The 21,857-nt window shown below is 46.3% G+C and overlaps 1 protein-coding gene and 1 long non-coding RNA gene across 2 annotated transcripts; both read right to left on the bottom strand.

Moving 5' to 3' along the window:
• Positions 1–275: 275 nt before the first annotated feature.
• On the bottom strand, positions 276–16,788 carry NANS (N-acetylneuraminate synthase). Its single transcript, XM_061478776.1, has 6 exons — positions 16,609–16,788; positions 14,698–14,913; positions 5,104–5,203; positions 4,684–4,838; positions 3,363–3,629; positions 276–2,211 (listed from the first exon to the last, which is right to left on the bottom strand). The coding sequence occupies exons 1-6, from the start codon at positions 16,738–16,740 to the stop codon at positions 2,002–2,004; spliced, it is 1,080 nt and encodes a 359-aa protein (XP_061334760.1). The 5' UTR covers positions 16,741–16,788; the 3' UTR covers positions 276–2,001.
• On the bottom strand, positions 12,749–13,259 carry LOC133282660 (uncharacterized). The gene is made up of 2 exons (XR_009747687.1): positions 13,196–13,259; positions 12,749–13,151 (listed from the first exon to the last, which is right to left on the bottom strand). It is a non-coding gene; the product is annotated as an uncharacterized LOC133282660 (long non-coding RNA).
• Positions 16,789–21,857: the final 5,069 nt, after the last annotated feature.

Here is a 21,857-nt window from a genome sequence, read left to right as displayed (position 1 = left end):
AGGAGCTTCTGCAGCCCCGCTCAATAGCCATTAGCTAGCTGGTCCTGCGACAGAGACCCTGAACTGGGCCTCTGAATAGCCCTGTGCTTCCTGCACAGAGCAGAAGCATGAGGAAATCATGTACCAAGCCCAAGAGAAGATGAGATGCCTGGAGGACTCACAGGGGCAATTAAAACACTAGGTCAGTGATTCATTTATTTGTGTGTCCTATTTGCAAAGGCTCTTTAACTGCAACTGCACAGGGGTATGCTCACAGAAAAGGAGACAGCTCCAAGTTTCTGTACAGGGGTAGTTTATTTTTTTCCCCAGTACATTATTAAAGTTCCTGGACATTTCTGTCTACATTTACAGCAGGCTCTAGGACCAGCCCTGCTGGAGTGAAGAACCCCTGCTGCTTGAAGCAAGTCAGGTAATCCTGACAGTATTCAAATATTAAAGACCTTGAAACCATGGTACTGGTGCTGGCAAAGGCAAGGTCTGACCATAGGCTGAAACACAGAAACAGTACCTTGTTTTAGAAGGTAAATTTATTTTTCCAATTTGAAACAAACAAAGAATCATTTAACAATTGAGCAGTTTTCTTAATGTAAGGCAAGCATACTGCATCAGTCAGAGCTCACATATGGTCAAGCACATGACTCAAAGGATCCCTGCTTCCCAGTTTAAAGATGCAAACACAGCTTCCTCGGAATTGCAGAAGGGTAAACATCTTGAAAGTCAACAGCTCACAGGCACAGAAACACCACCACCAAACTCAAGACACTTCATCAACTCATGACCAAGAGGTAGCAAGTTCCAAATAGCCATCACTAGGTAAACGATTCCACTAAAGAAAAATGGAGATGAATTATACCAAAGCATCTCTGTACTAAAAGTGCTGAGAGATTCAACTGCTGTCACAGGGCTCCTTCCCGGACAAAGGGAAGAGCAGCAAGCTGACAGAAGTAGGACTGCACTTCATACTTGAAAAGAAAGCAGCTGTGCTGCAGACACAGAGAACACAACAGCTGCACTGACCACAAGCTGAAGCTCAGTTATGTAATCTGGTCAAGCATCCAGCTTCAGCTGCCTATAAAATCAGGCTCAGGGGAAAGAAGCCAACCCAATGTATTGGCTTAGTCCAGGAAAGGAGCTGCTGAATCTTCATCAGCCTTTGGCTTCCTACCAGAGAAGCTGCCCCAACATAGTATCCCCAGAGGTATCCAAATTGATTTGAAGATTCCAGGCTTCACTCAGTTCACAATAGATGCTTCTGACATGTTTCTGAAGCGTACAATAAGTTTATTTCCACTGATCCATCTTGGATCTACTCTTCCCTCCTTAATCTGTCTGCTTGTCCTCATGCCTTTCAGTTCATGAAAACTACAAAAAGGCTCTTTCCTTGCCCCTTAAATGGGACCTTTCTACGTATTCTGTTTGCCTCCTTTCTGGGTACTGTCTCCTAAGAACACAGCTTTCTCAAGGAGCTCATTATCCCCAGTGTTCAGATTCCTGCAACCCACAACTTTATCTCAAGACTTTTTTATCTTAAGGCTTAAGGAAAATCCATGAGGCTGCACTGTCTCAGCATATGTAAACTTTCATCTATCTCCATTCAACTCCAACTAGCATGCTGCTATCACAGGCTGAGGAAGAAATAGAGAGGAACACCAGAAGGTACAGAGTTAGAACAACTCAAACTGCAGACAAAACTACCATGGTTTACTGTGTTCTTACCAGAAAAGGAAGCTAGACAGTAGCAGACTGTGGTGTTACATGTGGCAAACCTCCAAATTAACCTAGGTTAAGAGGAATGGAGAAAGGTGGAGCACAGTATTTTCTAGACGCAATGTTATACAATTTCTAATAAAATTGCCCTTTGTAATTTATCTCCATTTGCTTCAGAAACTTGAGAACCTGAAAATTCTAACCTGCTTCAATCCTCATAATTATACTCCTTCTAATCTACCATGCTGCTATACTTAAATATATATGATGAAATACAGAATAGAGTGCTCTGATTTAGCACTTTACTTTTTTGATGTGATTTTCCACTGCATGCTCAGTGATGGTTTCGTCTTCTTCGATATTTGTTTTAACTTTCTGGCCCACCAGATCAAAGATTGCTTCTGGGGGAAATCCCCTGGGCTCTCCCACTTTCACTGTCAGCATGTCAAGTGTGAGTACTGCACCTTCAGGAATTGCTACTTTCGCCACAATGGATTTTCCCAGCTACAGGGGAGGAAAACAGAAGATTAAAAAATAAGTCAAGCACATTCCTAGGCTTAGTATAGCAAAAAAGGCTAAGGAATATTCTGCAGTTACTTGGGAAGAAGTTGTATAGAACTGCCCTCCTCATTAACTCCTATTCCAAATGAAGGCTGAGTGGTAACCTCACTGTAACTAGGCTCTCTTTCTGAAATCAGATAATGGATCACTGGAATTTTTCAGAATCAGAGTGGAGGGAATCTCATTAGACTAACTAGTATTCTAGCTTAGTGTAACAGCAGCTCATACACAGTCACAGAGACCCAATATGACTATTACCAAGTACTTTGTACTGGGCACTGGTGAGGCTGCACGTTGAATCCTGTGTTCAGTTCTGGGCCCTTCATTACAAGAGAGATATTGAGGTGCTGGAGTGGGTCCAAAGAAGGGCAACAGAGCTGGTGAAGGGCCTGGAGCACAAGTGTGATGGGGGATGGCTGAGGGAACTGGGGGTGTTTAGTTTGGAGAAGGCTCAGGGGGGACCTTATCACTGTACAACAATCTGAAAGGAGGATGCAGCCAGGAGGTGGCTGGTCTCAACTCCCAAGGAACACATGATATGACAAGAGGAAATGGCTACAAGCTGTGCCAAGGGAAGTTTAGACTGGATGTTAGGAACAATTTCTTCCCTGAAAGGGTGGGTCAGGTTCTGGAACAGGCTGTCCAGGGCAGCGGTGGAATCACGGTCCCTGGAGGTATTTAGATGTAGAGGTGACGTGGTTTAGTGGTGGTCTTAGCAGTCTTGAGGCAATGGTTGGACTCAATGATCTCAAAACATCTCTTCCAGCATAAATGACTCCATGATTCTACCCAACTAAGTTAACTACTGGATGACAGACACAGAACTCCATTACAATGAAAACTGACCACATTATGCTTTGATTAAAATAGTTCATGACTAGCAGAAACACTCATTAGAAAATGACACGTCTGCACCAACTTCAGTGATTCAACGTAAGCACTGTGCAAGCTGCTGGTGCAGAGCAGAGATTTCTGATTGCAGAGGCAGAAACACTGCTGCAATAAATCATTAGCAAGCTGCTTTTCTGAATACAGACTTATTAACCACAGGTCTAAGTAAGTTCCAGCTATACATGGAACAAATCAAAACTTACCTTTTCATTGCAAGCCATTTCACAAGGCAGTAGCTGTTTGACTGGAGATCCCATTGCTTTTTCCACAGTACGAATGGCTTTCACCATCTCTGCCAATTCGTTTGGCTCCAGGGATGCCTGGTGGTCACTTCCTTTCCATGTTTTGTCCAGAGTCACATGGCGTTCCACCACTTTAGCTCCCAACGCAACTGCTGCCACCGAAATGGCGATGCCAGTTTCATGCCCCGAGTAGCCAATGGGGATATCAGGAAAAGCTGACTGATAGGCCTTGAATTGTGACAGAGTTGATCTGAATTACCAAGGTAGCAATTTCAAAGACAAAGCAAATTTAACAGCGATAACTGCAATAAAAACCATGGCAAATTACTGTGCCACAAACCAAGCAGTTGGTTATGCTGAAAATTGATCTTTCTTGCATTCAACATGTCACACTGCATTACTGACCATCATGTTCTAAGAATTTCACTAAGAATTCAGTGCTGACAAGGAAAAGATGGTGTGTTTTATTCTACAACTTCGCTTATGCTTTTCCTTTTAATTCAGTTGTACTCCTCAAGGTTCTGAAAGGCTCAAAATGTAACTTTCATCACTGTCAGTTACACTGACAGAGTAGTGCTCTATTTTCGTCCACAAACCCGTGGACCGGTTACACTTAACCTGTAGCCAAAGCAGACTCCTTCAACCACATATTTAAAATCTGAAGCAATCCTTTCACCCATGCATAAGGGACAGTCACTCAATCATAAAGTCAACTAAATGCAGTCACTAAAAATTCTACTAAAAAATAACAGACTATATGTGTATAAAGATAGGCAAGTGCTTGAACACTGGCCAATTTTGGAAAATTTCCTTGCATTTTTATTGGGCATATCCAAGAAATATTTTCAGCCAAGGAAACTATACATGGGCCTAATCCATTTTCTTCATTACTTTGATACTCACACGAAGAATTTTTAACAGAGTTTTCTGTTCTAGCTCCCTGTTTAAAATTATGTTCTCAATTCCATGCACCTTCTTAATGGTAACAGTCTACATAATTTTTCTTTGCACTGCCAGCAGCTGACCTGTCATATGACATAACCATATGTCATATTTTTCTGTTTAGTTGTGAATACTCCAGGTAATATCCTTTATAATGTTCCTCAAAGCTGAGTTCTGCTAAAAAAGGATCCAGTGGGTATCTTTACTTCAGCACTTGCATGAATTACAGGAAAATGACACATCTTTCTAACTTCTAAGAGGCAAATTCCAGCATGCCTAAGATCCAGATCTCAGTAAAAGTGGTACTGTGCACAGGGCACACTCTGGGTTACTCACTGACCGATATAACGCGGAGGTTGACATCCTCTGGCTGAAGCGGGTATGCACTGGTGCACTGCAGGAAGCAGAAGTTTGGATTGAGGGGCTTCACAATCTCATAAACCTGGTGCATTGTGTTCATTGACTGCATCCCGCTGGAAATCACCATTGGGCGACCTACCCATTAGAAAATATGTACATGTTTTGTCCTAGGTCTGTCAGAAAGCTATATAAGATTAAATTAAAATTTTGAGGTAAATTAATTCAGTTAAACGAGGAAAGAAAGCTGGGTGAATCTTTCCCCCTCCCCCTGCCTCCCTGAGTCTGAGGGGGATTTTCCTCTAAAGGAATTTTTAGACTTTTTTCCCCAAATCAGCTGGAGGAAATATCTAATAACTGATCTACTGGGGCACACTGGGGCAACTCAAAAGAAAATGCATACCTTTCTTTGCAGTCTTCTCCAAATAGGGAAAATTGTTTGTATCTCCTGATCCTACTTTGAAAAATGGAACATTCAGTTCATGTAAAAATTCCACAGCCATCTGCAAGGAAAAGACATCACTGCATTTCAACTCACCACTTCAGCTGGATCAAAATTGAAGAACTACCATGCTGGGTTACAAACAACCCTTCAAAACAGCAAAACCAAATCTAGTTTTGACCAAATTTAGATGACCAAATTTAGTAGGTCATATATATATATGTATATATACACACACACATATGTATGTGTGTATACCTATATATATACACACAAACACACATGTATATATCCCAAGTAGCTCCTGGAGTAATATTTACTATTCCAAGGAGGTTAGTTTCTCATTTCCCTCCAGGTGAAGTATTACCAAAGTGCTTTCTTTCAAACCTCTACTTCCAAAAGCAAATGTCACACAGGTTTTTGACTGGGATCCCTGTCTCCAGCCAGGCTCTCTGGTCTCCCAGCCATAGCTGGTCAAGCTGTAGGTACAGCTGCCTAGCTCAGGTGAGCTCCACTGCTTCTCTAGCTTCAAAATGAGCTTGTGGGCCATGGCATTTCCTTTTTGGTACTACCAGAGACAGCAACTACCCGCAGATGGGACCTTCCCTGCTGAATAAAAAAAAACACTTCAGTCACACAAGCAGTCTTCTTGACACATACTTCCCGCAGGACAGAATTACTATACCACAAACAGAAGTTTTCCTGACTAGATCTGTCGCTCTGAAAAACTGTGTGAGTATATTGAATAAGCACCTGGAAAACAGTGCCCCAGAAACGGAAATACAAAATGACCCAGAGAGCAGCCTTCAACCCTGCAGGGCGCGGCAGCTCAGCGTGGAGGCGCCTCAGCTCTGACCGCGGACAGCCACCGAGGCAGCCTCGAGCCCTCGCCACGCCTTGCCAGGAGCCGCAGCTGCGCTGAGGAGAGCAGGGACTCACGGGGGGCGGAGCCAGGAGGGACGGCCCCGCCCTGAGCGGGGAAAACCCGGCCAGGGAGAGCGGGGCGCGGCAGTGGGCGTGGGCAGGGTGGGGGGGAGGAGCAGGGAGCGCTACCGTCAGGGCCCGGATCTCGGCCCGCTCTCGCTTTGGGAGCTGTGCTGTGGCTTCCCTGGCAGTGGCGACGTCGGCACCAGCCAGTCGATGAAAGGGGAGGCTGCAGCGCAGAGCTCGGGGTGTAGAGAGTGCCTGCACTGGTCTGGGGAGGGGAGGGTGCGCAATGGGCAGGGCTGCGCTCGGTGCGCCCTGGTGGAGGTCCTCCTACAGCAGGGACTGAGCTGAGGGACGCTGTCAACAGGCTGCAAGATGTCGGGGAAGCTGAGAGGAAGCAGGAATGCTTGCTCCAGGCCCAACTGTGCAGGGGCCTCAAGCGTCCACTGTAGCTCATGCAGGAAAGAAGGAGGGCATTAACCCGGGAAGATAGGAACTAGTAACAAACAAAAACAAACAAACAAAAAAACACAAAAAAAAACCCCACAACACACACAAAGAGGAAGAGGACAACTAACATTAAGGGGCTTCCTCCTAAATCTGTTGTCCCCACCCAGAATCACTTCACAGTTCTGCAGGGGGCTAATGAGGAAACACACTCACCACATGAACAACTGGCTGATGGTCTGGTAAAGATCTCTACTGGTGCTGCCAGGAAAAAGTGGCGGGTCATACTAGTAGGGGACTCTACTTTGAAAGGCACAGAGGCACCCATATGATGGCCTGACCCAGTCTCAAGGGAGGTGTGTTGCCTTCCAGGGGCTTGGATCAGGGATGTTGCAGAGAGGCTGCCTGGTCTAGGAAGTCCCACTGACTATTACCCACTTCGTGGTCCATGTGGGTGCTAGTGACATAGATAGCAGTAGCCCAGAGAACATTAAGGACTACAGAGCCCTGGGAGAGGTGGTTAGGGGCTCTGGATCTCAGACTGTCTTTTCATCAATCATCCAGGACAAAGGGGAGGACCTTAAAAAGGCTAGGAGGATTGGCCAGGTTAGTAAATGGTTAGAACAGTGGTGCCATAGTTAGGGGGTTGGGTATCTAGAACATGGGACTCAATTTAGTAGGCCAGGTCTACTGGGGGCTGGTGGAGCTGGTGGGCACACTGCTTTAGCAGGAGGCTTGCCAGGCTGGTCAAGAAAGGTTTAAATTACATGTAATAGGGGAGGGGAGCATCATTCCACCCCAACACTTCCAGTCAGTTGCCACCACCTGTAATAAACACTCAAGAGTGATGCAAAGATATATCAACTGCTCCAGCCAATGAGCTGGCTTCATCTGGAGCTCGGCTCAGATGCCTCTATACAAATGCCTGTAGTATGGGGAATAAACAAGAGGAGTTAGAGATGTGTGCACCCACCCCTACAGGGATATATCATTGGCACCACAGAAACATGGTGGGATGGCTGCCATGATTGGAGTGTTGGAATGGAAGTTTACAGGCTCTTTAGAAAAGACCTGCCAGGCAGACGGGAAGGGGGAGTTGCTATTTATGTCAGTGATAGGCTGGAAAGTATGGAACTCTCTCTGGGGACAGGTGATCAGTCAACAGAGAGTTTGTGGATCAGGGTCAGGGGGAGAACAGCAATGGGGGACATTACTGTGGAGATCTGTTACAGACCACCTGATCAAGAGGACTCTGTGGATGAAGCACTCTAAACAGATAGGAACAGCCTCACGCTCACAGGCCCCTGTCTTCATGGGGGACTTCAACCACCCTGATATCTGTTGGAGGGACAGTACGGCCCGGCACAAGCAATCCAGGAGGTTCCTCAATTGTGTGGAAGAGAACTTCCTTCTGCAAGTAATAGAGGAGCCGACAAGGAGAGGTACCATGCTCGACCTTGTGCTCACCAACAGGGATGGGCTTGTTGGAAATGTGACACTCCAGGGCAGCCTTGGTTGTAGCTATCATGAGATGGTCAAGTCTGAGATGCTCAGGCCAGTAAGAAGAGCGTGCAGCAAGCTCAGTGCCCTGGACTTCAAGAGAGCAGAATTTGCCCTCTTCAGGTACCTGCTTAGTAAGGTTCCATGGGATATAGCCCTAGAGGGCAGAGGGGCCCAAGACTGTTGGTTGATATTTAAGGATCACCTGCTACAAGCTCAGGAGTGTTGCATCCCGACAAGTGTGTCAGGAGGGCCAGGAGACCTCCGTGGATGGATAAGGAGCTGCTGAGGAAACTTAGAGGGGAAAAAAGCAGCTTACAAAAGGTGGAAGCAAGGACAGGTGGACTGGGAAGAACACAGGGATGTGGTCAAGGATGCGAGGGACCAAGTTAGGAAAGCTAAGGCCCAATTAGAATTAAACTTGGCTAGGGATGTGAAAAATAACAGGAAGGGATTCTATAGGTATGCAGCAAATAAAAGACAGACTAAGGCAACATGGACCCTCTCTGGAAGCTGTCAGGAGAATTGGCTACCATGGATTTGGAGAAGGCTGAGGTTCTTAGTGCCTCAGTCTTCACTGGCAAATGGTCTGAGCACACCACCCAGGTCTTGAAAGACAGATGAAGAGACTGTGAGAATGAAGATCTTAGGCTCACTGTAGGAGAGGTTCAGGTTTGAGACCATCTTAAGAACCTGAATGCGCACAAGTCCATGGGACCTGATGAAATCCATCCGTGGGTCCTGAAGGAGCTGGCAAATGAAGTTACAGTATCACAGTATCACAGTATGCTAGAGATTGGAAGGGACCTTGAAAGATCATCTAGTCCAATCCCCCTGCCGGAGCAGGAACACCTAGATAATGTTACACAGGAATGTGTCCAGGCGGGTTTTGAATGTCTCCAGGGAAGGAGACTCCACAACCTCCCTGGGCAGCCTGTTCCAGTGTTCCGTCACCCCCACTGAGAAGAAGTTTCTTCTCAAGTTCAAGTGGAACCTCTTGTGTTCCAGTTTGTACCCATTACCCCTTGTCCTATCATTGTTTGCCACTGAGTAGAGCCTGGCTCCATCCTCGTGACACTCCCCCTTTATATATTTATAGACACTTATGAGGTCACCCCTCAGTCTCCTCTTCTCCAAACTATAGAGACCCAGCTCCCTCAGTCTTTCCTCATAAGGGAGATGCTCCACTCCCTTAATCATCTTAGTTGCCCTGCGCTGGACTCTCTCCAGAAGCTCCCTGTCCTTCTTGAACTGAGGGGCCCAGAACTGGACACAATATTCCAGATGTGGTCTCACCAGGGCAGAGTAGAAGGGAATGAGGACCTCTCTCGACCTACTAACCACCCCCCTTCTAATACACCCCAGGATGCCATTGCCCCACAAGGGCACAGTGTTGGCTCATGGTCATCCTGTCGTCCACTAGGACCCCCAGGTCCCTCTCCCCTACACTGCTCTCTAACAGGTCGTTTCCCAACCTATACAGGAACCTGGGGTTGTTCCTGCCCAGATGCAGGACTCTACACTTTCCCTTGTTATAGTTCATCAAGTTATTCCCTGCCCAACTCTCCAGCCTGTCCAGGTCTCGCTGGATGGCAGCACAGCCTTCTGGCGTGTCAGCCACTCCTCCCAGCTTAGTGTCATCAGCAAACTTGCTGATAGTACACTCAATTCCCTCATCTAAATCGCTGATGAATATATTAAATAATACCGGTCCCAGTACTGACCCTTGAGGCACTCCACTAGTTACGGGCCTCCAACTAGACTCAGCCCCATAGACTACAACTCTCTGGCTTCTCTCCTTCAGCCAGTTCGCAGTCCACCTCACTACCTGATCATCCAGTCCACACTTCCTCAATTTAGCTCTGAGGATCCTGGGGGAGACTGTGTTAAATGCTTTGCTGAAGTCAAGGTAGACCACATCCACCACTCTGCCATCATCCATCCACCATGTTATTTCCTCATAAAAGGCTAAGAGATTGGTCAAACATGATTTCCCCTTGGTGAAGCCATGTTGACTGCCCCTCATAACCCTCTTATCCTTGATATGCCTTAAGATGGCACCAAGGATAAGGTGTTCCATCACTTTCCCAGGGATGGAGGTGAGGCTGACTGGTCTACAGTTACCCGGGTCCTCCTTCTTGCCCTTTTTGAAGACTGGAGTGACATTTGCTTTCCTCCAGACCTCAGGCACCTCTCCCGTTTCCCAAGACTTGGTAAAGATGATGGAGAGTGGTCTAGCAATGACTTCCACCAGTTCCCTCAGCACCCGCGGGTGCATCCCATCTGGACCCATGGATTTATGGATGTCCAGATTGCTCAACTGATCTCTAACCCATTCCTCATCGACTAAGGCAAACCACTCCGTTGACCTGTGTCGTGGTTTAAACCCAGTCAAGTAACTTGTTCACTCACTCCCAGTGAGTGGTGCCGAGCTGACAACAATCGAGGTCCGTGTCCGTCTCCCTCCCCCCCCCGCACCGGGGCTCTCCCCTTCCCCGCTCCCGGAGGAACGGGGAGGAGGATCGAGAGAGTGCAACTCCTACAGGTTGAGACAGGAACAGTCCAGCAACAAATCACCACCGCTACTATCAGCTAAAACAATGATAAGGGAAAATAACAAGGGAAGAGAATACGATACCACCGGCCAAGAAAACGAGTTCCACCCGGAAGCCCCTGTCCTTCCGGGTAACTCCCAGTTACCCCCCACCCCGGGCATGACGTGCTGTGGTATGGAATACCTCCCCGGCTAGCCCGGGTCAGGCGCCCCGTCTCTGCTTCCTCACAGCTTCCCCTCCTCCCTGGCAGAGCATGAGCCTCACAGAGTCCTTGGTCAGGGTAAACATCACTTAGCAACAACCGAAAACATCGGCTTCACCAACACTGTTCTCAAGCTAGAAGTCAAAACACAGCACTGCACCAGTTAACACAAAGGAAAAACATGACTGCTACTGCTGAACCCAGGACAACCTGACTTCATCTAAGGTCTCAGGGGTACAGGGCTCTTCAGGACTGCCTGCAGCAGAGTAGACAAAGAAGGCCTTCAGTAACTCTGCCATCTCTGTATCTTCTGTCACCAGGGCACCCATCCCGTTCATCAGTGGGCCTACATTGCCTCTGGTGTTAGTTTTGTCTGCCATGTATTTGAAAAAGCTCTTTTTGCTGTCCTTGACCCTTCTCACCAGGTTTAATTCTAAGGAGGCCTTAGTCCTCCTAGCTGCCTTCCTACATCCTCTAGCGGCAGCCTTATATTACTCCCAAGTGGCCAGCCCCTCCTTCCATGACCTGTAAACTCTCCTCTTCCACTTGAGCATACCCAGCAATTCCCTATTTAGCCACGCAGGTCTCTTGGCCCTCTTCCTTGACTTCCTACATGTCGGGATGCTCTGATCTTGAGCACGGAAAAAGCAGTCCTTGAATGTCAACCAACTATCTTGGGCCCCTTTACCTTCAAGCAGCCTTGCCCATGGGATTTCCCCTAGCAATTGCTTGAAAAGGCCAAAGTTTGCCCTGCTAAAGTCCAGGGCTGCAGTTCTACTTGGTATTCTACTAGTCCTACCACACAAGATCCTGAACTCCACCATCTCGTGGTCGCTGCAACCAAGGCAGCCCTCAACCCTCACTGCTTCAACCAGATCCTCCTTGTTAGTGAGGATGAGATCCAGCAGCGCTCCTCTCCTGGTCGGCTCATCCACCATTTGCAGGAGGAAGTTATCATCCATACACTGGAGGAACCTCCTGGACTGTGGCTGGGTTGCTGAGTGGTCCTTCCAGCAAACATCAGGGAAGTTAAAATCCCCCACGACGACCACAGCCTGTGACTGTGAGGCCGCTCTCAGCTGCCTGTAGAAGGCCTCGTCAACTTCCTCACCCTGATCTGGTGGTCTGTAACAGACACCTACAACAGTATCGCCCCTGCCAGCCTGCCCCTTAATTCTCACCCACAGACTCTCAACTCGCTCGTCATCTGTCCCCGGACAGAACTCGGTGCATTGTAGTTCCTCCCGCACATAAAGAGCAACCCCACCACTCTTCCTGGCTGGCCTGTCTTTCCTGAAAAGGACATAGCCCTCCATGACTATATTCCAGTCATGTGAGCTGTCCCACCACGTCTCTTGTTCAACATCTCTGTCGGTGACATGGACAGTGGGATTGAGTGCACTCCCAGCAAGTTTGCTGATGATGCCAAGCTGTGTGGTACTTTAAAGGAAGAAAATCCCAAATCTACCACAGGCAAGATACAAAAATCCTCTAACCACATCCAGTGGAAACAATGAAATAGTTACCTAACCTTGTTCCCCTTCAACCACCCACAAGCATTTTTATAATTCCCTCAGCTCATTCATTGTGGCAGCCAAATCTACTTCCTGCCAGAGAAAGAGCAGCAATGTCCAGAAGAGAATCACATCTTCTTCAGCCTAATTTTTCCATCATCATAATGATGTGGATTCAACTTTTTGTAGCCAGGATGCATAACACCTCTTCAATAGAATTTATTCACTAAGATGCATTGTGCATGAAGGCAATGAATTCACTCTATTAGAAAACCACAGATATCTGAGGAAGTCTGCACAAAGTGACTTTATCTAAAGTCACTTCATTTGGTAAATATCTCTTGAAAAATGCTTTTCTGCAAGAGATTCAAGCATCAGGAAGTAATCTTAAACAACAGGGACATTAAAGGGAGTGGTTCCACAGGATCCTGTTCTGTCTCCAGTACACAGAACAAGGTAGATAAAGGTGTTTACGCTATATTTACTTCACATATCACTTCACTGATTTCGTCATATAGTTAAACACACAATTTAACCTTTTCAACATAGCTGGAGTTCCAGAGATCATGTTCAATTTACACAAGTCAATGTATTCTCAGGAACTCATTACATCCATTTATGCAATGTCTGACGTGAGTTCCAAGCTCCTCTCTAGCAGAAATGCCGCCATGATAAAAAGAAGACACAAACATATATCAGTACTGTTAATTAGCTGATGAAGCCACACACAAAGAAGCTCAACATCTTGAAAAAAAGAGGGATCCCAGAGGTGGAAAGTGATCTTAGCTGCTGTACATGAAAGGTGTTCTGCACTGCACAATAGCCTTTATAAGCTGGAGGCTTTAATAACAACGAGAGTGATTTCTGCCCCCCCCCACCCCACCCCCCCCCCACCCCCCACCCCCCACCCCCCGGCTAAAGGCATTTGGGTCTTTAAGGTTCCAGATACTCCAAGACTCTTGGACTTAACTATTTGTCATGGTTTAAACCCTAGCCTGAAGAGTACAACAAAAGAAGCATTGCAACACCCTCTTTTCACAGATCTGTTTCTCAGCCCATGGCATCAGGGGATGGCAATTCATGCAAAATACCATTTTGTCTGTCAGACCTCTGAAGTAATTTTTTTTATGGTGTTTGGTGCTCCTATCATCTCAGCTGGGGCACAGCAATTCATGGATTTTGGTCAATAGACAGTAAGTTGACAGAAGCAGTGAGAATGTCCAGAAGACTAGAAAAGACAGCATAAAAAGGCTGAATGAACTGAAGTTGCTCAGTCCAGCTAAAAAAAAACAAAACAAAAAACAAATGAAAAGAAGAGATGTGACCATGGTGTTCAAATACACAGGAACGAGATACAAGGAAAGAATGAACTTTTGTCAGTTGTGAGAAATGAGCTTAAGCTGATACATCAGGGAGGAGAAAGAGGCACTGAATAGATCACCTTAAAACATTAAGCAAATCCTACCCTCAGTAAGGCTACTTGCAGAAAGACAGGAACATTGCTGTGCCTACCTGATGCAAGAATGGCTGGCTTACTTTGTTTGGTTCTCTGTGTTTTCTAGGCCACAAAGAAAAGTAAACCAATCTGTAACCTCTGATCTGTACTGCAGTTTAACTGCTCCTGATCTTTCCAGTTTACACATTTCAATTGTGCATTGCATTTGTTGCAGCATGATGTAAAATTAGTTGCAAAACAATGTAACTAACATAATTTTGAGACAGGTAATGTATAAGAATTAAAGTATTCATACCCTAAGGGTGAAAAGCAGAAGATGAGCTCCATGGAGTCCCCAAGCTGGTGACTGACTGTTCAGTGGCCCACTGACAAAAAGCAGCAAATGCTTCAGTAGCAACAGCACAAAATGGAGACCCTCCCCATGAGATAAGTAAAAGAAAAGGAATAGAAGCATTTCTGATGCTTAGAAATACCAACTGGGGCCTAGTAGGCAGCAGAAAGGGAAAAGAAAAAAAAAAAAGAGAGAAATAATAGGGGTTATGTTGAGAATAACTTGAGAAAGGAATCTGATTTAAATGCAGAGGGGGTTTGAAACACTTGGAGCCAATATACCAGTCAACTCTGGAGAGTGGTCAGGTTGCAATCTTGTTCTAAACTCTCAAAGCTTTTGATTGTTTATGAAGTTCAACAGAGGCCTTTTCTCTAATATGATTTACTGTGCATAAACACCTCAGCATATATGGCAGGTCTTCCAAGATGTTCAGTCATCTCACTAGATGTTCAGCCATCACTCAGTAGATACAAGCGACCTTGCAGAGGTACAATTACTCTGTTTTCCTGATTTAGAAATTCAACATTCTTATGTATTTTATATTCTTTTTATGAAAGAAAACCGAACAACCAACACGACACAACAGCTGGACTCTGCTTGTCATTCCAGCACAGCTTACATACCTCATCCATGCCAGAAGCTGTGAAGAAAATGCCAATCTCCTCTGCGTATTTCTGCAGCTCTCTGTACTGGTCGTGGCTAAACTCCAGGTGGCGCTTGTGCTCTCCGTAGGTCTTTCCCCAGGAGTGTTCAGACGTGTAGGGCCTTTCTAAGGCTTTCTTGTTGAACTTGTGCTCCAGTTCGCTCTTCTGGAACTTGGCACAGTCTGCTCCACACTCCTGCAAAACAAGCGGGTACACACTGAGCGCTTACCCCGTGCCTCAGCACAAGGACCGTGCAGCTGATGGGCTGGTGTGCAGTGGAGTTTTCACACAGAATCAACCAGGTTGGAAAAGACCTTTAAGATCATCAAGTTCAACATCATCATCACATCAGTCACAGAAATGGTATGAACAGGAATGAGTGAGGGACAGCCTGCCAACACATAAGTCTTTCTATTTCAGAATGCCTCCATATGTAGTAGAGTAGCAGTCTACAAAGAAAACACACCAAAACTACAAAACTGAACTGCCTCTTTCTATGCATGCCCCTTATTTGAAGTGGACTTCTGTGGCTTTTCAAAGCGTAGCTGCCACATGGTAACTTGACATGAAAACAAGCAACAAGATTCTGCAGAGCGAGGAGCTCGAACATGAAATTTGTCTGAAGCAACACAAACGGTGCAGTTAAATTGACCACATTATTTTGTACATATACTCCAGTCACAGGTCTGAATTCATCATGCCCTGACTTATACAGTGATGACATGCTGTTTTCTAACAAAAGTATATCTAATGGTTACAATACCAGATTTCAAAGCAGCCTGGCTGTCTTACAGGCTGACATGGCCTAAAGAACTCTAATGCAACTGGATCAAATCGGAGGTTCATCAGGGGCAGTTACTTGATTCTTGCAATGTTCACAGTTACCTTGTGACACAGCTGGAAGGCTGCTGGTAGCCCTGCAGAGGCTGTCTAATCTGCCCGTGTGCAGAGAGGTACATGTACTGTGAATGAGGTGGGGGCTTCCTGAGAGGGTCCACAGGCTGCAAAATACAGACCGAGGGCTACAAAGTCATCACCCGCTCTGCTGCTTCTCACCACCACTGCCTTCTCCTGCTAGCTACTGTGTTTTACAAATTCCTCCTGTGCATCATGAATCACAGACCTTAAAGCTCATCCAGTTCCAACCCCCTGCCACGGGCAGGGACACTTTCCACTAGACCAGGTTGCTCCAAGCCCTGTCCAGCCTGGCCTTGAACACTGACAGGTATGGGGCAGCCACAGCTTCTCTAGGCAACCTGTGCCAGGGCCTCACCACCCTCACAGGGAAGAACTTCTGCCTAAGATCTCATCGCAGTCTCCCCTCTGTCAGGTTAAAGACATTCCCCTTGTCCTGTCCCTACAAAAGGCCCTTGTACAAAGCCCCTCTCCATGTTTCTTGTAGCCCCTTTATGCAGTGGGAGCTGCTCTAAGGTCTCCCCTTACGGATCCTTCTCTTCTCCAAGCTGAACCAGCCCAGCTCTCTCAGCCTGTCTACAGAGCAGAGCTGCTCCAGCCCTCGCAGCACCTCCTCCTGCGGGGCCTCCTCTGGACTCGCTCCCACAGCTCCATGTCCCTTTTGTATTGTCGCCCCAGAGCTGGATGCAGGACTCCGGGTGGGTGTGGGGGTGTGGGTGTGTGTGTGTGTCTCACAGAGCGGTGCAGAGGGGCAGAACCCCATCCCTCTCCCTGCTATCCCACCCCACTGCCGCCAGAGAACACTTCCCGCCCTTCCCCGGCTTCCCCGCCCACCGCCGGTGACACCACACTCCCGCTGCCCCTCAGCACGCGGAGGGGAAAGCACCGTCGAGGCCGCGGGGCAGCCGCACTACCGCCCCCCCCCCCCCCCCGGCCCACCAGCCCAGCTGGCGGCGGCAAAGCAGCCTTGCGCACCTTGGCCATGCGGATCATGCGCTTGGCGATGTCCAGATCGCCCTGGTGGTTCTGCCCGATCTCTGCGATAATGAAGCACGGCTGATCGCCGCCAACTCGCCGCCCGGGGCACAACTCGAACTCCCGCGACATGATGGCGACCACCCGCGCTGAGCTCGCCCGCTGCCGCCAGCACCACGCCCTCGGGTGCTGGCGGCACCTCCCCCCCTGCGGCGGGACAGCCAATCCGCGCCGCGCAGGGCGGGGCTCGATGGCACCACCGCCCTCTCCATTGACCAACTCCCGGGAGGGGGGAGCGGCTGCCGGAGACCATGCTGGCTGGGCCGCCAGGCGGCGCTGTGCGGGCGGGGAGAGCTGAGGGAGTGGTGAGGCAAGGGCGGAGACAGGCGGGGTCTTGGTAGTCGCGGCGGGTTATGCCGGGCCTCGCTGGAGGCCTGGGGTGCTGGAGGTGTACTGCGCAGTGCCGGTGACACCTAGGGGCCCGGCCCGGGGACCGAGGAGCGTTCGATCACGTACCCGCCCCGCGCTCCGTCTGCGGGACACCGGTAGGTCCGGCGAAGCTGCACGGGCCGGCTTCCCAGAAAACACACACTGAGAGACCCCTCATGATGGTTGATAAAGAGGGTTTACAGGAAGGGCTTGGTTTAGCTAAAGCTGTCAGTGATACACCAGAATAAATCAAAGACACGGTGGCAGACCTTACACATGGTTTTGCAAAGCCCTTCTGAACTCAGTAGGTACATGGCATTATGGAATTGTTTAGGTTGGAAGAGACGTTTAAGATCCTTGAGTCCAACTGTTAGAAAAAGTGAAATTTTACGTTAAAATAATTATATAGAGCAACAGAAATGACTGTATTTGAAAAGTTTTTGAATCAATAGTAGACTTCTGTATATTAAAAGAATTTTGTAACTTTGCTGTGGTACTCTCAGCAGTAGAAACAATGACGAGAAGGACACAGGGTGTCTGGCCTAAGACCTTGTGGTTAGACAAGGAAGCTTTTTCTAACTGTGTGTCTTGATAATACAGACGTTCATAATTTTTGTATTGCTTACAAGGAAGCTTTGTCTAGAAATGGAAACCATGTATCTTAAGCAGCAGAAAATTTCATCTCTGCAATATTGGTAGCATTGTGAAATAATTGCAACATAAAAGGACAAGCCAAGCGAGGAAGTGAGAATGCTGACATCCACATAATGGTTGGGGCCTGTCCAAAGAGCAGAAAGGTGAAAAGGTGAGGAAGACTCCTTACTTCACCGGGACGACCACCAGAGGGGGCTGCGCAAGCGCAGAAGAGGCTGATGTAATGGACTAACGAAATAATCCTTGATGCATATGTATTAGTTAATGTAGCAACACGCTGAATATGCATTAATTGCGAAACTTTTATGCATAAATTTTGAACGCGATGTGACGGGGTCGAAGCCAGATTTGGGCGCGTGCCCCTGGTTTCCCAGCGCTGCAATAAAGCACCTCATATAACCATTCCGGTGGTTATGTGTCAGTTCTTACGCTAACACAACTGTTAACCCAGCACTGAAACTCATTTAGACCTACAGTTAATAAATCCATATTCAGAAAAGCAGCTTGCTAATTGCTTATTGCAGCAGTGTTTCTGCTCTGCAGCAGCAGCATGCACAGTGCTTATGCTATTAATGTTGGTGTGTAGACCTGTCATTTTCTAATGAGTTCCTATTTCTGGCAGTCAGGAAATATTTTTAGCAGAGCTTAATGTCATCGCTTTTCAGTGTAATGGAGTTCTGTGTATATCATCCAGTAGCTAACTAAGTTGAGTAGAATCACAGAATCAACAGGTTGGAAAAGACCTTCAAAATCATCAAGTCCAACCATTCCCCCAGCACTGCCAAGGCTACCACTAAACCATGTCACTGACAGCCTCATTTACACAGTTTATAAACACTTCCAGGGACGGTGATTCCACCACTGCCCTGGGCAGCCTGTTCCTTCTCTTCTCCAGACTAAACACCCCCAGTTCCCTCAGCTGTTCCTCATCAAATTTGTGCTCCAGGCCCTTCACCAGCCAGGAAAGTTTCATGATAACTGTATCTCTGTTATCAGTATTCACTGGTCAATGACACTGACTACAGTCATGGTGGATACAAATGCAGGAAAAACTTACTTAAGAATGCTAGTTCACAGGTACAGAAAGAGGTCAGAGTGAAGTACAGTACCTACAAAAATGACTACCTTTTGTGTAATGGGTAATACATGCTCTGTATGTTCATGCACAGTTTCTAGAGAGAGCATAAAAAGTTTAAAGTATGTTGCAGATATTACTAATACACCCCACAATTGATCATAATAATAATAAAATTTCAGGAATTATATAGGTTTGAAAGCCACACCATAGTCTGTTGGATGTTAAGACTTTAAACATAAACCAACCATTTATTAAAACACCCACACTTATTATTGTCCAATGCAGAACAACTTGTGAGTGTAACCTTAATGCAGAATGCACATTAATGCTGAGGGAGAAATATAAAGAAGTGTCCCCTGAAAAGGCAGCTGGTTGAAAGAGTGGTTCATTAAGAAAGTATTTCTTAATTGTAATATTTGAAGCAAGTTTTTAATGTGCTATGTCTCACTGACTTTTACTTTACACTCAAATCTACTACGGGATACTTGCTATGAGACCTTCCTCCAACCAAGCAATATAGCTTGCAGTCCCAAGCCCCAGCTTGCTCCTCAAGTTCACTGGGTTCTCTAGGTTCTTCCCACACAAAACTTACCACCAGCCCCACAGAACAGAAGCACCCTTCTTTCTTGGACAAGTTCCTTGTTCAACTGTCAGGTAAAGCAGCAGGAAGAAGATGCCTCCAGAACACAAATAATTAACTTCTGGAATGGTTTTACAATGCCAGAATACCATTTTGCCTATCACAAACTAAAATAACAGAAGATTCAGCCCCTGTGCTCCTCTTTATCCTGTATTGAAGCAGTAGAATTGGAGATAAAAGATTATGCAGCTGTGTATATATACATACATATATAATTCTAATGTAAAGCATGAAAGCACCAAAATTGTATTCTGTGGAACTCTGTGATCTCTAAACCCCTGGTTCTAAACCAGGGTTGTCTTCTATATCAGTGGGACAGCCATCCCACACTGAGGATTTTATGGATGTATTTGTGCACTATAGTAAGTATACTAAGAGTAGAATAAAATAGAATAGAACAGAACAGAGCAAAACAGTTCCAGTTGTAAGGGACCTAAAAATATCATCTAAAGTACGACTGTCTGACCACTTCAAGGCTGATCAGAGTGATAGTTGCCACACGGACAGTTATCACACTAGCCAAACAATTTACATGATTTATTCATGAATTACAAAGCTTGAGACAACAAGCACATGTAATTTATGCACTCAGACACAAACAGACTTTTATACAGCCCTGGAGCTTGGCTGATGTGATAAAAAACCTATGAAGAGTCATGGTCCTTGAAGCAGGTAATATACTTTCAACAGTTTGTAGGAAAAGAATTCCATGATGATTCAGTGATGATGACCATTTGCCAGCTGCAATCCCTTTCAGCTACCAAGATCTAGTCCATTTATACAATGCTTTGAGTTTCTTGGTGGATTTTAAGTCTTTGCCTCCTTTCCTTGTATTATATGCTGTACAATGCTGGTAGGAGTTAAATTCCCCTGGGCACACCATTTGCCTTTTCCAGTGTTTTGACTGCTTTGTCCTTTTTGTTATACCTACAGCAGCGTTCCCAGCTCTTGAAGTTATAATTCTTAAATAACCAGAAGCTGACTGCCACTGAGATGTTTACAGCCTTGTGGCCTCTATTTTCAGGCTGTGCACGTATCTTCAAGGTGTCTGGTATTATCCCACACTTAAACTTCACATGATAACAAAAGACACCTGATACCAATCTCAAGTTTGCACTGCAAATTCGCACAGCCTGAAAACAAGCCTGAAAACTCTCCAGTTCTGTGTTCTGACAAGGGTAACCTCAGGTTTCTGACTAGCAATGACAGCATCATTTGTAGTGGACCACCCAGACAATAGGCACAGGCAGAATACTGTCATCTCTGCCTCCATGTGAGAAGATGCATTTCACAGAAGAGAAACAACAAATTGAACCACTATGGAGGATCTGATGAAGATGGGAATGTAGCACAAGTGTGATTCCCTGAAAGCTCACAGCTCTGGTTTTAACATCAGGTCCCTTGTGGAGAATGTTGCGTGTTCTACATGCTCATGGCCTCCATATGTGAGCTTGATGAAATGCCTATGCACTCTGGAGAGGGGCTTTGTCAAGTGCCTGTTGGGACAGGACAAGGGGCAATGGCTATAGCCTGACAGAGGGGAGATTTAGGAAGAAGTTCTTCACTGTGAGGGTGGTAAGGCCCTGGCACAGGCTGCCCAGAGAAGCTGTGGCTGCCCCATCCCTGGCAGTGTTCAAGGACAGGTTGGACAGGGCTTGGAACAATCATATTTTTAAACTTCTTGTAAACCAGATCTCAGTACATTTAGAAATTGGAATTACATGTCCCCGTCTTTTAAAGAATGGAGAGAAACAGACTCATCCCAAAAGCCTTTTGTAGTTTGCTTGCCTTTTTGTCATTTCATGACGATTTTATTCATGTAATTCTCCTGCAATACGCTCTTCGCCTCAGTGTGGCACATCAACAAACCACTGTGGATGGCATTCTGTAATGGTCTCTAACACCTGCCTTTAAAGGTGGTACCTTCACTTCTTTTGCAGGGTGAGAAAGCAAGGGAAAAAAAAAAAAAAAAAGAAAAAATAAGGCTTTAATAGTGCAAAAGTGTGTACTCGAGTTACAGACAGCATATAGACAGGTTTTGGCATTCATTATCAAAACAGAGCTAATCAGTGTATTTTATCTTTGCATCTGAAAATAGTAACATTAAGTTTCCCATTTTGGTGGAACACACGTAACACTTTTCCTGGGCCATTTGCAAACTTGTAATACTGCTTATATTTCATATGCCTTTCTCCCTACCCTGCAACCTTAAGACAAGTAAGTAACTAGATTTGCTTTTCATTTTAATTCATAATATTCCATTTGTGTTTGTGGCACTTAGTGATCAGAAGTCCCCCATGGGCCTGAGAGCCATTGCAAGGGCAGAAGTGGAGGTTGTCATCCAAGATCCAATGTTCACAGTTAGAGGGAAGCTGTGAGATACTCCAACTTTGTTTAGATATGAGGACAGCAGAGTGAGTTTGTCAGACAAGGTGATGTGACAAGGCC

Source organism: Pezoporus flaviventris, unplaced genomic scaffold (assembly GCF_033815535.1).
Source record: "Pezoporus flaviventris isolate CSIRO_AGI_PZ_B2104156 unplaced genomic scaffold, CSIRO_AGI_Pfla_v1 ptg000131l, whole genome shotgun sequence".
Classification (NCBI taxonomy): Eukaryota; Metazoa; Chordata; class Aves; order Psittaciformes; family Psittacidae; genus Pezoporus; species Pezoporus flaviventris.
The sequence above is the reverse complement of the archived record's forward strand: the minus strand, read 5'-3'. Positions and strand labels throughout refer to the sequence as shown.

Excerpts from the sequence above, each read along its gene's own strand:
- NANS (XM_061478776.1), bottom strand. The coding sequence starts at position 16,740 with ATGTCGCGGGAGTTCGAGTTGTGCCCCGGGCGGCGAGTTGGCGGCGAT. Across the intron at positions 14,914-16,608 it reads GCATGATCCGCATGGCCAAG|GAGTGTGGAGCAGACTGTGC; the intron begins GTGCGCAAGGCT and ends CTTGTTTTGCAG. Across the intron at positions 2,212-3,362 it reads AAATGGCTTGCAATGAAAAG|CTGGGAAAATCCATTGTGGC; the intron begins GTAAGTTTTGAT and ends CCTCCCCTGTAG.